Source organism: Mixophyes fleayi, chromosome 10 (assembly GCF_038048845.1).
Source record: "Mixophyes fleayi isolate aMixFle1 chromosome 10, aMixFle1.hap1, whole genome shotgun sequence".
Lineage (NCBI taxonomy): Eukaryota > Metazoa > Chordata > Amphibia > Anura > Limnodynastidae > Mixophyes > Mixophyes fleayi.
The window spans coordinates 104635661-104650886 of record NC_134411.1 but is presented as its reverse complement, the minus strand read 5'-3'; the positions used below and the strand labels follow the sequence as shown (position 1 = coordinate 104650886).

Genomic DNA, 15226 nt, shown 5'->3' with positions numbered 1-15226 from the left:
GAGGAGCCTGATGATGCCAATTGGGTCCATTCACTAAAGTCAAAAGTAAATACAATCACAGTGGCCATTTTGATGAAACCAAAGAATCATTTCTGATACACTGTTACAAGCCCCGGGGTAGCAAAGTGGCTCAGTAGTTAGCACTTCTGCCTCACAGCACTGGGGTCATGAGGTCGATTCCCGACCATGGCCTTATCTGTGAGGAGTTTGTATGTTCTCCCAGAGTTTTGCGTGGGTTTCCTCTGGGTGCTCCGGTTTCCTCCCACACTCAAAAAAACCCAAAACATACTGGTAGGTTAATTGGCTGCTAACAAATTGATCCTAGTCTGTGTGTGTGTGTCTATATTAGGGAATTTAGACTGTAAGCCCCAATGGGGCAGGGACTGATGTGAGTGAGTTCTCTGTACAGCGCTGCGAAATCAGTGGCGCTATATAAATAAATGATGATGATAGCCTGCAAGCAAGAAGCACTGACCAGCGCTGGATCGCTTGTCGGGTGAGTATCTCCCTCATCACAGGCTCTGCATCCTGGGGGAACCATCTCAGATTTTTGGGCAACTGATAACACCCCCTAAGGCCGTTTAGGTGTTTCTGACCTTTAATGTACACATTACTGATGGTGATGTCACACGCTGCAGAATGGGATCCCCTGTGCCCGCAGTTGTCTCACCTAAGGTGAAAAATGATTGTACAGTCCTCACCAGGGACCCCGAAGGAGGTGATGGGTTTAGAGAGAGGACAAAGGTCAGGAAAAGAGCAATGAGTCAGGGCTTCGTGTAGCCAGGGATCAAGAGAAAACTGCTTGGGTCAGATACCCTCAACTTGGACAGATGCAACAATAACGGCTCATTTATGACCGTGGGGGGAGATAAATAACCAATCACTGAAATAAAGTACAGAGCACCTGTGAAATGGAGACATCCGACCTGAAATACTCATTGTCCTGACCCCTATGAAATGCATAAGATATATATATATTATTGCACAAAGTGAGGTCAGCTCCTCCGTGAATCTCAGGACTATGCCCTAATCCATTGCAACCATGTGCTCCTCAGGTAGCAAATATCCCTATGCCGGCACCTATTAAATAACCTCAACCTAATACTAAGCATCGATTATACAACATCCTGTCTAACTCTGACACTGTATCCAGGTATTGTTAACCCTACAATCTGTGCTGGTGTTACAGATGATGTGTGTCCACCCCATATTTAGTTTTCTGTATCCCTATTACCCTAGAAATCATTAATAAAGAACAAGGTTAAAGAAAGACATGAGGACATAAAAGTGTTAGTGTGTATATATTAGGCCACGGTTTGTAATGAGAAAGGCATATGGTGGCATGTTAATACATTCACAGTATAGAGCAGGTTTCTCTGGGCTATGGTTAACATTTAATTCCCCGCAAGCGACGAGGGATTATGAGTCTGACCTACATCCTGTACCTCACTAGGCTACTACTCAATATAAATAGTATGAAACTTTAGGTGACTATGGGGTTAAATGCAGCAAGTTCTCATTCTGCAATTTCATCTCTTGCCAAGCGCACACTGATAGAGGAAACTGTGGTTTCTTCTCTTCTCTCTCTGTGATGCGCTGTCTGTGGTCCAGACGCTATGCTTGCGGTTTATTGATTTTATCTGACAAAGCTGAGAATGCAAAGTTTCCACATATCTGACACGGATATTTCCTCCGCTCCACAGTCGTCAGGTAACATTTGATTTAAATCTCTTAAAAATTCTGTGTTTGTGTCCACTATTAATGACAACCTGGAAATATCTGACTTGTGCTAACAAAATGAAACATTTCTTTCTTTATCCACTTGGTGATCGCTGAATGGCTTAAACAGAGGCCCACGGTATATTTACTAAACTGCGGGTTTGAAAAGTGGAGATGTTGTCTATTACAACCAATCAGATTCTGTAGAATGTACTAAATAAATGATAACTAGAACCTGATTGGTTGCTCAGACTTCGCTGGAACCTGAATTGTAGTTTTACAATAGCTCATAAAACAGCCCTGAAAACCCACTAGAGAGTATTTTCCAGCCTTGCGGGGCTCTCACTGCAAGGTCTCACTCTTATCAGCCTTCCTATAAAGCCAATAGGACAAGTGCATCCTCTGTATGGCTATCTGCCCCTCATAATCACTTAACAATCCAGCCCCTCTCCTCTAATACCAAATTCTGGGATCCCAGAGCTGTCTAATAACATTCTCCACAATTCAAAATACCCAATAAAAAAAGTAATTCTCCCTGTCTGTCCTACCTTCTCCTCTTCGGTCCTGTCCTCTCCCACCCTGTCCTCTCCCATCCTACCTTCTTCGGTCCTGCCTTCTCTCACCCTGTCCTATCCCATACTACCTTCTCCCGCCCTGTCCTCTCCTGTTCTACCTTCTCCTCTCCGATCCTGTCCTCTCCAATCCTACCTTCTCCCGCCCTGTCCTCTCCTGTCCTACCTTCTCCCATCCTGTCCTACTTCTCCTCTCCCGCCCTGTCCTCTCCCATCCTACCTTCTCCTGCCCTGTCCTCTCCTGTCCTACCTTCTCCTGCCCTATCCTCTCCTGTCCTACCTTCTCCTCCCTTGTCTGTCCTCTCCCATCCTACCTTCTCCTCTCCCGCCCTGTCCTCTCCTGTACTACCTTCTCTTCGGTCCTGCCTTCTCTCACCCTGTCCTATCCCATACTACCTTCTCCCACCCTGTCCTCTCCTGTCCTACCTTCTCCTGCCCTGTCCTCTCCTGTCCTACCTTCTCCTCTCCCACCCTGTCCTTTCCCATCCTACCTTCTCCCGCCCTGTCCTCTCCTACCTTCTCCTCTCCCGCCCTGTCCTCTCCCATCCTACCTTCTCCCGTCCTACCTTCTCCTGCCCTGTCCTCCCTTCTCCTCCCTTGTCTGTCCTCTCCCATCCTACCTTCTCCTCTCCCATCCTACCTTCTCCCGCCCTGTCCTCTCCTGTACTACCTTCTCTTCGGCCCTGCCTTCTCTCACCCTGTCCTATCCCATACTACCTTCTCCCACCCTGTCCTCTCCTGTCCTTCCTTCTCCTGCCCTGTCCTCTCCTGTCCTACCTTCTCCTCCCTTGTCTGTCCTCTCCCATCCTACCTTCTCCTCTCCCACCCTGTCCTTTCCCATCCTACCTTCTCCCGCCCTGTCCTCTCCTGTACTACCTTCTCCTCTCCGATCCTGTCCTCTCCAATCCTACCTTCTCCCGCCCTGTCCTCTCCTGTCCTACCTTCTCCCATCCTGTCCTACTTCTCCTCTCCCGCCCTGTCCTCTCCCATCCTACCTTCTCCTGCCCTGTCCTCTCCTGTCCTACCTTCTCCTGCCCTATCCTCTCCTGTCCTACCTTCTCCTCCCTTGTCTGTCCTCTCCCATCCTACCTTCTCCTCTCCCGCCCTGTCCTCTCCTGTACTACCTTCTCCTCTTCGGTCCTGCCTTCTCTCACCCTGTCCTATCCCATACTACCTTCTCCCACCCTGTCCTCTCCTGTCCTACCTTCTCCTGCCCTGTCCTCTCCTGTCCTACCTTCTCCTCCCTTGTCTGTCCTCTCCCATCCTACCTTCTCCTCTCCCACCCTGTCCTTTCCCATCCTACCTTCTCCCGCCCTGTCCTCTCCTACCTTCTCCTCTCCCGCCCTGTCCTCTCCCATCCTACCTTCTCCCGCCCTGTCCTCTCCTGTCCTACCTTCTCCTGCCCTGTCCTCTCCTGTCCTACCTTCTCCTGCCCTGTCCTCCCTTCTCCTCCCTTGTCTGTCCTCTCCCATCCTACCTTCTCCTCTCCCGCCCTGTCCTCTCCTGTACTACCTTCTCCTCTTCGGTCCTGCCTTCTCTCACCCTGTCCTATCCCATACTACCTTCTCCCACCCTGTCCTCTCCTGTCCTACCTTCTCCTGCCCTGTCCTCTCCTGTCCTACCTTCTCCTCCCTTGTCTGTCCTCTCCCATCCTACCTTCTCCTCTCCCACCCTGTCCTTTCCCATCCTACCTTCTCCCGCCCTGTCCTCTCCTACCTTCTCCTCTCCCGCCCTGTCCTCTCCCATCCTACCTTCTCCCGCCCTGTCCTCTCCTACCTTCTCCTGCCCTGTCCTCCCTTCTCCTCCCTTGTCTGTCCTCTCCCATCCTACCTTCTCCTCTCCCACCCTGTCCTCTCCCATCCTACCTTCTCCCGCCCTGTCCTCTCCTGTACTACCTTCTCTTCGGCCCTGCCTTCTCTCACCCTGTCCTATCCCATACTACCTTCTCCCACCCTGTCCTCTCCTGTCCTACTTTCTCCTGCCCTGTCCTCTCCTGTCCTACCTTCTCCTCCCTTGTCTGTCCTCTCCCATCCTACCTTCTCCTCTCCCACCCTGTCCTTTCCCATCCTACCTTCTCCCGCCCTGTCCTCTCCTGTACTACCTTCTCCTCTCCCACCCCTCTCCTGTTCTACCTTCTCCTCTCTGATCCTGTCCTCTCCAATCCTACCTTCTCCCGCCCTGTCCTCTCCTGTCCTACCTTCTCCCATCCTGTCCTACTTCTCCTCTCCCGCCCTGTCCTCTCCCATCCTACCTTCTCCCGCCCTGTCCTCTCCTGTCCTACCTTCTCCTGCCCTGTCCTCTCCTGTCCTGTCCTACCTTCTCCTCCCTTGTCTGTCCTCTCCCATCCTACCTTCTCCTCTCCCACCCTGTCCTCTCCCATCCTACCTTCTCCTCTCCCACCCTGTCCTCTCCCATCCTACCTTCTCCCGCCCTGTCCTCTCCTGTACTACCTTCTCCCCCCTGGTCCTGTCCTCTCCCATCCTACCTTGTCCTCTCCCGCCCTGTCCTCTCCCATTCTACCTTCTCCTCTCCCGCCCTGTCCTACCTTCTCCTCTCCCACCCTGTCCTCTCCCGCCCTGTCCTCTCCCATTCTACCTTCTCCTCTCCCGTCCTGTCCTACTTTCTCCCCTCCTGCCATGTCCTCTCCCATCCTTCCTTCTCCTCTCTGGCAGTGCCATAAGCAGACATTTTAGTGCCCTGGGCAGGACAGGGCACTGGCGCCCCCCATTTAAGTGGGAGTGACATTTGCCAAGTGGGTGTGGCCAACCTAATGTGGGGGTGTGGCTAGCACTTTACTGAAATAATTCTGTTACATGTCTGCGGACCCCAAATATGAGCACAAAAGCATGGAGGAGAAGAAGCTCCTCTGTAAGGTGAGGTACAAGGGGTCTCACAGGCGACCAATCTCCTCCAGCTATTATCTGCTGTTAGTATCACTGATTTACATCTCTTCACTGGGGAAATGTCAGATAATACGTAAACTTGTCTTATCCATCCCTGATATTAGTTATTGCTGCCACTACCTGAACTTTTAGTTTATTTTCCCTCTCAATGTATTTAATTTGTCCCTCCTTCCATTGCTTGCTGTATGTGTTTGGTTTGTTTCTCCATGATTCCTTTAAATTATCTTATTTCTTTCCATCTGTGATTGTTTAGACCTGTGCATGAAAAATCAATCTACAACATAAAGGGGTCTATAATGTCACCACCTGTCACCACTTCAGAAGTGATGGAGTCCTGTCTGCAAATTTTTCTCCACTAATTTATTTTTAAAAAGGCGACAGCACCGCCTGCACCTGTCTAGTTACGGCTCTCCTCTCCGGTCCTCTCCCATCCTACCTTCTTCTGTACTGCCTTCTCTCTCCCTGTCCTCTCCGGTTCTGTCCTCTCCCATCCTACCTTCTCTCTCCCTGTCCTCTCCTGCCCTACCTTCTCCTCTCCGGTCCTGTCCTCTCCCATCCTGCCTTCTCTCTTACTGTCCTCTCCTGTCCTACCTTCTCCGGTCCGGTCCTGTCCTCTCCCATCCTACCTTCTTCTGTCCTGCCTTCTCTCTTACTGTCCTCTCCTGTCCTGTCCTCTCCCATCCTACCTTCTTCTGTTCTGCCTTCTCTCTCCCTGTCCTCTCCTGCCCTACCTTCTCCTCTCCCATCCTACCTTCTTCTGTCCTGCCTTCTCCTGCCCTGTCCTCTCGTGCCCTACCTTCTCCTCTCAGGTCCTGTCCTCTCCCATCCTACCTTCTTCTGTTCTGCCTTCTCTCTACCTGTCCTACCTTCTCCTCTCCGGTCCTGTCCTCTCCCATCCTACCTTCCTCTGCCCTGTATTCTCCTGTTAACCCTTTACCTGCTCTTTTCTCTTGAGTCTGCTCCTGTCCTACCTCCTCCGACCCTTTCCTCTCCTGTCTTGTCCTCTTCCTTCCTACATTTTCCCACACAGTCCTCCCCTGTCCTGTCCTTTCCCATCCTACCTGTTCCTGTCCTGCTTTCTCTCAACCTTTCCTCTACAGTCCTGCTCTCTCCTGTCCTATCTTTTTAAGCCTTTTCCTCTCCTGTCCACTCTCGTCCTGCCTTCTCCTAACCCTCTTGTGAAGATTATGTAGTATATCTAATCACTGATTGTTATTTTCTGTTGAATTCATCATCATAATCATCATCATTTATTAATATAACGACAGCAGATTCCGTAGCGCTTTACAATTGGGATCAAACAGTAATAAAACAATACTGGGTAATACATACATACGTAGATGTAAGAAGGCCCTGCTTGCAAGCTTACAGTCTATGGGACAATGGTTTGATAATTCATGTATGACAATGTGAATATTTAATGTAACCTCTCAAAGTATGCTTTGCTGACTGAATTAAGTGACCTGTGCAATTGATCAAAAGTCTTTTGAAATTAACCATGCCCGGGATAGATAAGCATCTCGGGATAGATAAGCATCTTGGAGGAGTTTGAAGCCCGAAAGTTGTAAACCATCTAGCCTCTCAAGCAGAGCAGAGGTGAGAGATCCTCTGAGATGCCAACATATATCTTAGTGATAGATAATTTACTTCAAAAGCTCTGTGTCATTTTGGGAATCAATCTGACTTAATTGAAAATGTAATTCCTAAGGTGGGGGGTAAAGAGCCTGTAAGAAGGGTTTAAAATCTTTTGCTTTAGACATTACAGTGTGCATTTTCATGAAGGGATCTATCAAGACTGAAATGTCCCATATTTCTCAATTGTGTTCCCTCACACACACCAAGTCTTAACTAGTAAGTAGTGACTCTGGTTTTATTTCCTATTTTATTTCTGAAACTTACTTATGCAACTTATTGTATGTCTTGTTATTAACTTTTTTGTAACTAAGCCTTGGAAACATTTTTTGGATTAAAATAAATTTCATCTAGTGTATTCTCAGTGATTCTTTGTGAAGTTATGAAGCCCAGGGAGGCTCATGCTACCTGTGTATGTGATTTAATTGTGAAACATTAATAAGTGGTTCTGGTGAATGTAAGGACACCATTATAAATCCTTCATGGTGGCAGAAGAGGTGCATTCATTGCTAAGTGACTAAGGTGACGCCAGTCACGGCCAGCTGTTCAGATTGCTGTATCTGAGACAGGCTGGGCGTTCGTGACACCTCTCCCATCCTAGCATCTCCTGCTTTTTCCTCACATGTCCTCTCCCATCTGCTGCCCTCTATCCCCCATGCTGCCTTCTCCTGTCCTTGTTTTGCCACCATCTTTTCCTGCCATGCCTTCTCCAGCTCTCTCCTCTGCAATTTCCACAATCTCCCATCCTACCTTCTCCTGTTTTGCCCTCTCCCGTCCTACCACCTTCTGCCCTCCTGTTTCCTGATACCCCCCATCACACACACTGCCTTCTCCCCTCCTCCATCTCCCACCCTGTCTTCTCCCACTCTGCTTTTTCTGCTCTGCCTTCTAATCTCTCAGCGCAAAGATATTTCTGATAACCGATGGTGAGTTAACACCTAGCGAGCTCCAGTCCATTAATTAGCCCAACTAGAGGCCTCTTATGGGACCTTAGGAATACTCCACCTGGCTCTGGTGGCTGTCAGAGATGAATGGTGATAAATAAAGTCGCTGGTCCATGTGACCATAATGCTCAGTCTATGGGTGTATACTCCGTGTAAGGCTGTGTATAAAGGTGACATATACTGTATATATGAAATATACGCTGCAGAGTAATCCGCATTGTTCATGGTCTTTTCTGGAGATATGTCAGTGTGCGGGGACTGTTCTCTAACTGATAATTAAGGGATCTGCCGTCATTTACAGACAAAATGTTCAGTTCTCCGGGTACTGGCCTTGCAGATGGTGGTGCAGTAGCACCACCTAGTGCCAACACACAGGTACAACATAAAGTAACATTGTCGGCCTGGTTCATAGGAATAGGAACGTAAATTCTATTTTCTTTCCTATAAAACACACGTAACTCGTGCATACGCATGACCGTTTTCAAAGACAAGCGCACAAAAGGAATACGTTCACAGATGAATGCGGTAGTAACTCACGTAAACTCTGACACAAGTGTCATAGCATCTTCTATGTGATTTTGGAGCAATTGCAGCTTATTTCACTACATCTTTCTTTACACCTAACTCACAGATGATTAATTACCCCTATTCACCTCATTACTCCTAAACAATTACTGCATATTAACCCTTTATATGCATTGCCACATCAACCTGCACCGTTCCATGATGAAAAAAAAAATTCAGAACATACTTCAATGACAAATACACATTTGCTTAAAAATATAACACACAAAAAGGTTTTTTAAATAAACTTTTTTTAAAATAAAAAATCAACTATTTTTGGGATCAAAATGTGTTTGAACATTACATAATCTGCACCTGGAAAAAAAATGATAATGTATGCAACTATACAAAGGCAAAACAGTACTAACGTTTTAAAACATTAAACCGTATTTCCTAATGTATGCAATTATGTCTAAACATCTAAAACAATATTCTGTGATGCAGAGTCTCAATTTATTAGATGCATTTTTAAGTCTCACATTGAACATTTTTAAAAAGGGTCCGTAAGACGATATAAAACATCCTCACATGCTAACGTATGCCATACTTTCAAATTACAATAAAATGCTTTTGTTGTTACTGAGAAGCACATGTGAAAGTTTCACCTACCTCTAAACAGACAGCAGTATGTCAATCAGTCCAACACAATGTAGAGGTAAGTGGCAGGTAGGTAGCGCAATCAGGTCCAACTGCAGGGCCAGTTGCAGGAAAATAGTGTAATCAGGCACAAGGTCAGTGGCAGGCAGCGGGCAAATAGCATAGTCAGGACCAACAACAGGGTCAGCAGGAAACAACTAGAGAAATCAGGCACAGGGTCAGCGGGAAGCGATAGGTAAAGAGCGTAGTCAGGTCAAGACACAGGGTCAGCGGTAGAAAAATAGAATAATCAGGCACAGGGTCAGTTGCAGGCGTCGGGCAAATAGGGTAGTCAGGTCCAGGCTCAGGGTCAGCGATGGTGAACAAACCAAAACACAACAGGAGACAGGAACTAGCAGCAGAACCAGTACTGACACCTGTGAGAGTTATAAAGCACCATTACTGGCTGCAGGATGATGTTATCCGTCTCTCTGCTGAAATGGTGTCTGCACACAGCGACACCTCAGGCGGGAGGATGTTACTGCACCTGCAGAATCACAGAGGTCAGGACTCCCGATAGCTGAATCGTGACCCCCCCTTCCAAAAAAAATAAACAAATTATCAATGTGATCGTCAAAGGGCACTAAGTTTGCCCTATATGGACTACCCCAAATAACCGTTTCTTCAAATTATATATTTATAGGCAAAACTAGGGGCAAACCTACTGCCCATAGCCGTCCCCAGTGAAAGTCATACTGCCTCTCTGAGATCCGCCAGCCCAGCATTGGGAGTGCTGGGTGTCTAATGAAATGTAAATACATAGGTGTGACTCCAATTAATATCCCCCACCAAGTTAGGAATGTGAATGTAGGACCTCGGATAGGCAATGTGGCTCTGAAGACAAACACCAACAAAACTTGACAGCTTAGAAGTTAGAGACCCTATACCTGATATTACGGGGTGACCCTATACCTGATATTACGGGGTGACCCTATACCTGATATTACGGGGTAACTCTATACCTGATATTATGGGTGACCCTATACCTGATATTATGTTGTGACGTGATGGGGGTGAATGTATTAGTGCATTTTAAGGAGATGATTAATGAAGGGTAATAAATACACTTTGATGTTCTATCCTTAATATCATCTAGTCGGACAGGGCAATGGTCTGGGAGAGATTTCAGATCCTGTTGGAACGTCTTAGTGGGATCATAAGGTTGATAGAATTTTCCATGGATAGAGCACCATATGAATCAATCTCAGATTACTTATGACAAAGACAATACAGACCTTGAAACTGCTTAGCATCATTACTTTTATTTAAAAAATATAAATTCTAAGAGACTCCTTTACAAAGCTGTACTCCGTTACATGTAAGTCTGTCGTCACAGGGGGAGCTGTATGGAAACCACAACACAAAAGGTTTGTAAGTGTCTCCTGCATCTATTGTGCATTCACTCCCGTAGCTCAGATATTGTGGTTGTGGAGCTGCACACTGAGGTCACACTAAGTACGATCCCAGCAGTGTTACATTGTAACTATGAGGATGAGCTTCTGAAACCCCTATATGTACTGCCTGACGGGCCCCTGTCTTGCTGATGAAGAATACCAGCCTGGTGCTTGTATTTCTGTGAGTTCTCCTGCAGGTCAGCTCCAAGGTATAGATCATACACATATATAGGGGGTCAATAGATGCATATCTTCTCTCAGGCTCCTAGATTTATATACACTACACCTACAGTGCATATACTATGCTTGCAGATCTGGTAATAGTTCCCTCCGGTAAGCTGTGTGTATGGTCTGTCTCCTGAGGAGCAATAAGCAGACTCTTTCTATCCATCTGTTCATGTCCATTCTGGCTGCAAATAGTAATATTACTCCACACGGTGACTTGAGTTAAGAAAGGGTCGGTTTAACCCTCTGTGTTCCCAGACCACACTTTTCTTTCTCCAGAGAATATCATTATCAGTCTGGTGGTGACCCTCGTGGGTGGTACCATTGTGGTAATACTGTGCAAGCTCCCCTAGGAGAGCATTTATCTGCGCTCACTCTATATTCCGATGCTGTTTTCTATTTCTGTTCCTCCTCTGGGCCTGTTACTTCCACAGAAAGTATCTGCTCATCCCCTCGGGGAGAAGGGCTGACTCTTATAAAGACGGTGGTGTCTGCAGACTCGGAGACTATCTCAATGGGATCGTCATCTTCTGGTTTGCTGGTGGGTACCGGAGAACGCCGGTGTACGGGTGACCCAGGAGGAACAGGGCTGCTTCTCGTGGGCTATGGAAACAATTACACAAACAAACACATTAAGAAGAACATCTATGTTACTCATGATGAAGCTCATGCCGGACCACCATCATTCACACCGCATTATGGGCCTGAATTATCTCATTACTTATTTGTAAGCTACAATGAAAACAGAGATGTCGTAGTTGTGTTTGTTCTGCAGTTTTCTCGTGTGTTCCCAGATCCACCTATCAGAGACAGTGTTCACTGCCTTGTTGTTAGCTCCTGTGCTGAGAATGTACCTCTGTCATTAGCAGTAAGTCATTGTGCATTATGTCACACAGTCTACATCTGTGGAACTACACTCTTATACTATGTTGTACAAATATTTACCAACTTTGAGAAATGTTCATGTAAAATGTCCTTCTAGATCCTTAGGATCTCCAGGTCTCACCTCAATGGTAGTTTTGACTTTCAGATGGCGCCTTAATCTAGATAATCCCTTGAAGCCCATCTTTTCAGTGGCTGCAACAGCCGCCTTCAGTAATTTAGGAGTCTCTGGTTTGGGTGGTATGATGTGCTGGAAGCCTTTCTGTGTCGGACCCTCTTCTTTAGGTTTACTGCTGTTTTTAAGCATTTTCCTGGAGTGAGGAAACACACAATGTATAACTAGAATACAAAGAGCTGTCATTATTGAGGTTCTCCCTGATTATTGTGGCCACCGATCCCCGAATGACTGTGGCTCTTGTTCAGACGTGATGAATCTGTTATTTGATCTCTACTAAGTCACCGGGAACTACAGTCTGGGTGACATCAGGGTCACTCACTTTGCTTTCCTGCGTAGAACCTTCTGGGACTCTGGGTAATGGGTCAGGATGTCATTCAGATCCTTCTTATCCAGGATGAAAAGGTTGGTGAATCCATGGGCCACCACATTTGCTGTGCGTCTGTTTCCCCCACCGACTGCCAGCAGACTGACGGAAGCAAAATAGGCGACAAAGTAACCTACAAACGACTTAACCCCAAACCTTTTCCTGATAGAGTTGATGATGCTCCCAACTCCTCCACACAACTTACAGTGGAAGGGACCAAAAGGTGCAAATTAGGAGGTAACCCAAAGATTGAAACAGGTATATCATAATGTCCCGGTGGTGAGCAGGGAGTTATATCACATTGTACTGGGAGTGAGCAGGGGGTAATATCACAATGTACTGGGGGTGAGCAGGGGGTAATATCACAATGTACTGGGAGTGAGCAGGGGGTAATATCACATTGTACTGGGGGTGAGCAGGGGGTAATATCACAATGTACTGGGAGTGAGCAGGGGGTAATATCACAATGTGCCGGGGGTGAGCAGGGGGTAATATCACAATGTGCCGGGGGTGAGCAGGGGGTTATACCACAATGTGCCGGGGGTGAGCAGGGGGTTATACCACAATGTGCCAGGAGTGAGCAGGGGGTTATATCACAATGTGCCGGGGGTGACCAGGGGGTTATGTCACAATGTGCCGGGGGTGACCAGGGGGTTATGTCACAATGTGCCGGGGGTGAGCAGGGGGTTATATCACAGTGTGCCGGGGTGTGCAGGGGGTTATATCACAATGTGCCGGGGGTGACCAGGGGGTTATGTCACAATGTGCCGGGGGTGACCAGGGGGTTATGTCACAATGTGCCGGGGTGAGCAGGGGGTTATGTCACAGTGTGCCGGGGTGTGCAGGGGGTTATATCACAATGTGCCGGGGGTGAGCAGGGGGTTATATCACAATGTGCCGGGGGTGACCAGGGGGTTATGTCACAATGTGCCGGGGGTGACCAGGGGGTTATGTCACAATGTGCCGGGGGTGAGCAGGGGGTTATGTCACAGTGTGCCGGGGTGAGCAGGGGGTTATGTCACAGTGTGCCGGGGGTGAGCAGGGGGTTATATCACAATGTGCCGGGGGTGACCAGGGGGTTATATCACAATGTGCCGGGGGTGAGCAGGGGGTTATATCACAGTGTGCCGGGGTGTGCAGGGGGTTATGTCACAATGTGTCGGGGGTGACCAGGGGGTTATGTCACAATGTCAGCTGTAGCGAGCTCACCTGATCTCTCCAAACACAGATCCAGCCTTTAGACTGACCAGCACAGTCTGCCCCTCTGGTCCCCCCAGGACATGTACTTGTCCGGCTTTGATGATGTACATTTCACGCCCGATCTCTCCCTGCAAGACATATTATCTATCCATTACCAGATCCATATTGTCACAATGCCCAAAGCCACCTTCATGTTTATGTCAGAAATCCCCAGGGGGGTAAAATGTTGTCTGAGATTTATATAACAATGTTACATGAAAGTGCTGAGTACTAACATTGTACATAATCAGGTTATAATCTGCTTCCGGTCAGTGAGGACGGTGGACCTTTTCTGTCATCTATTATAAAGTAGCTTCCGGTTCAGATTATTATGTTATTATCTACCTTTTTACAGACATAATCTCCTGGCAGGTAAACAACAGAACGAAGCCTCTTGAGCATGTCGTAGATCATCTGACGGTCACAACCCTAAGTAACAAGAGAGTCACAGAGTAATAACCCGCAGCCACAGTCATCACGTGGAACGTGACATGTAAGGGGCGGTATAGAAAGTGAGGTTTACCTGGAACAGAACCACTTTGCTTACAATGTTGTAATTCACATCGATAGCGAGGTCCAACCTCATCTTTTCCGGAAGCTGCACCATCAACTCAGACTCATCTAACATAGAACATAACGCATTGTTACCAACCTCCTTATAGTACTGTACATGTAACATACCAAGGCAACGCATGTTGTAGCCGCACACATTGTGCCTGATTCAGAGTGAGAGGTGCCGTTTGCTGAGCGGATCTTTTTCACGTGCTCAGAAAGTGAACGTAGACAACTGCGGCCACTCAGACCAGCAAGTTTTGGCCTTTACAGCTCCTTACTCCTGAAGAGGTGATGGGGGAGGGAGGGGGCGCTCTAACCTAGGCAGTGTACAGCAAGGGCATGGTCGGCCAATTGTGTACGGCTTCAGACGGGGACGTAGGCATAGATACGGCTGAAGGTTTATTTGTCGGTGGTCGGGGGTAGGTGTAACTAGTGAACAGCTTGTAATTAGAGGCTTGTGAATAATCTGCAGAACAGTTCTTACCCAGCATGCCTTGGGACTGCCACGTGTATTCATACCACTGCTTTACTCGGCTTTGCACAGAGCGAGGAATCTTGTAGCAGTTCATGTATTTGATCGTGCTGTCCATACAGCTGCGGTAATACGTCTGCCCAGCAGTCGCTGCGCCCACCACGTCCCTCATCTGTAGCAGGGGAGAGAGAGACAGACGCTGTGGGGTGTACCTCTTACATACTCTATATTCAGCTCCATATAAACGCTATAAATTCCATACACAACGTACCTGACCAATCATCACAGAGAAGGCAAATACACCCATGAAATAATTCAACAGCTGGAACCAAAGTTCAAAAAGTGTCGTTGGATCCGGGAGTCCTCCGATCGTGATGAGGGTCTTCACAGCCCAGTAATAACAGCGGATGTAACTGGGGGGACAGAAAACCTTACAATACATTGCAAATACTTTTTGCAGCTATTTACATGTATACTGAAGGAATTCGGGCAGGTGTGAGAATTATAAGTAAATATATGTGTGATGTTACTGAACGTTTCTCACCAGATCCCATAAATCAATGTCACTACGCCCAGCCAATAAGATATGCAGCCCTCCACCAGAGGTGGAGATTTATCCATACCCCTGAATCTCTATACTGTCACTGCAATGCATTGGTTTACCTGTCAGTGGCACCAGTGGGGGCGGGATAAAACAAGAATTTAAACTCCACCTCTCTACTGCTAGCCACGCCCACCACTTAAGATTCAGTCTCCTGTTTAGCAGAGCTGTCTAGGTGGAGAGATAGGTGGGAATCAGAAAAGCAACGAGAGGATTGGGCAGAGAAAGGCAGCGATACATTACATGTCCCAGTAAAAAGGGTACAACTAAGGGCGCCTAAAATGTAGGGATATACCAAAATCTGTCCCACAAATTGAAATAGGTAAATAACTTATATAACTTTTTC

At 47.4% G+C, this 15226-nt stretch overlaps 1 protein-coding gene across 1 annotated transcript in view; it reads right to left on the bottom strand.

The window, feature by feature from the left end:
• Positions 1–10210: 10210 nt before the first annotated feature.
• CNGB1 (cyclic nucleotide gated channel subunit beta 1) overlaps positions 10211–15226 on the bottom strand; it is a 63449-nt gene continuing 58433 nt past the window's right edge. Inside the window, exons 37-44 of the mRNA XM_075189438.1 lie at positions 14551–14692; positions 14292–14451; positions 13776–13873; positions 13598–13681; positions 13223–13341; positions 11969–12115; positions 11596–11782; positions 10211–11192 (exon numbers count right to left, since the gene is read on the bottom strand). Coding sequence (XP_075045539.1) covers positions 10986–11192; positions 11596–11782; positions 11969–12115; positions 13223–13341; positions 13598–13681; positions 13776–13873; positions 14292–14451; positions 14551–14692 — 1144 coding nt within the window. The 3' untranslated portion in view covers positions 10211–10985. The remainder of the gene's footprint in view (positions 11193–11595; positions 11783–11968; positions 12116–13222; positions 13342–13597; positions 13682–13775; positions 13874–14291; positions 14452–14550; positions 14693–15226) is intronic.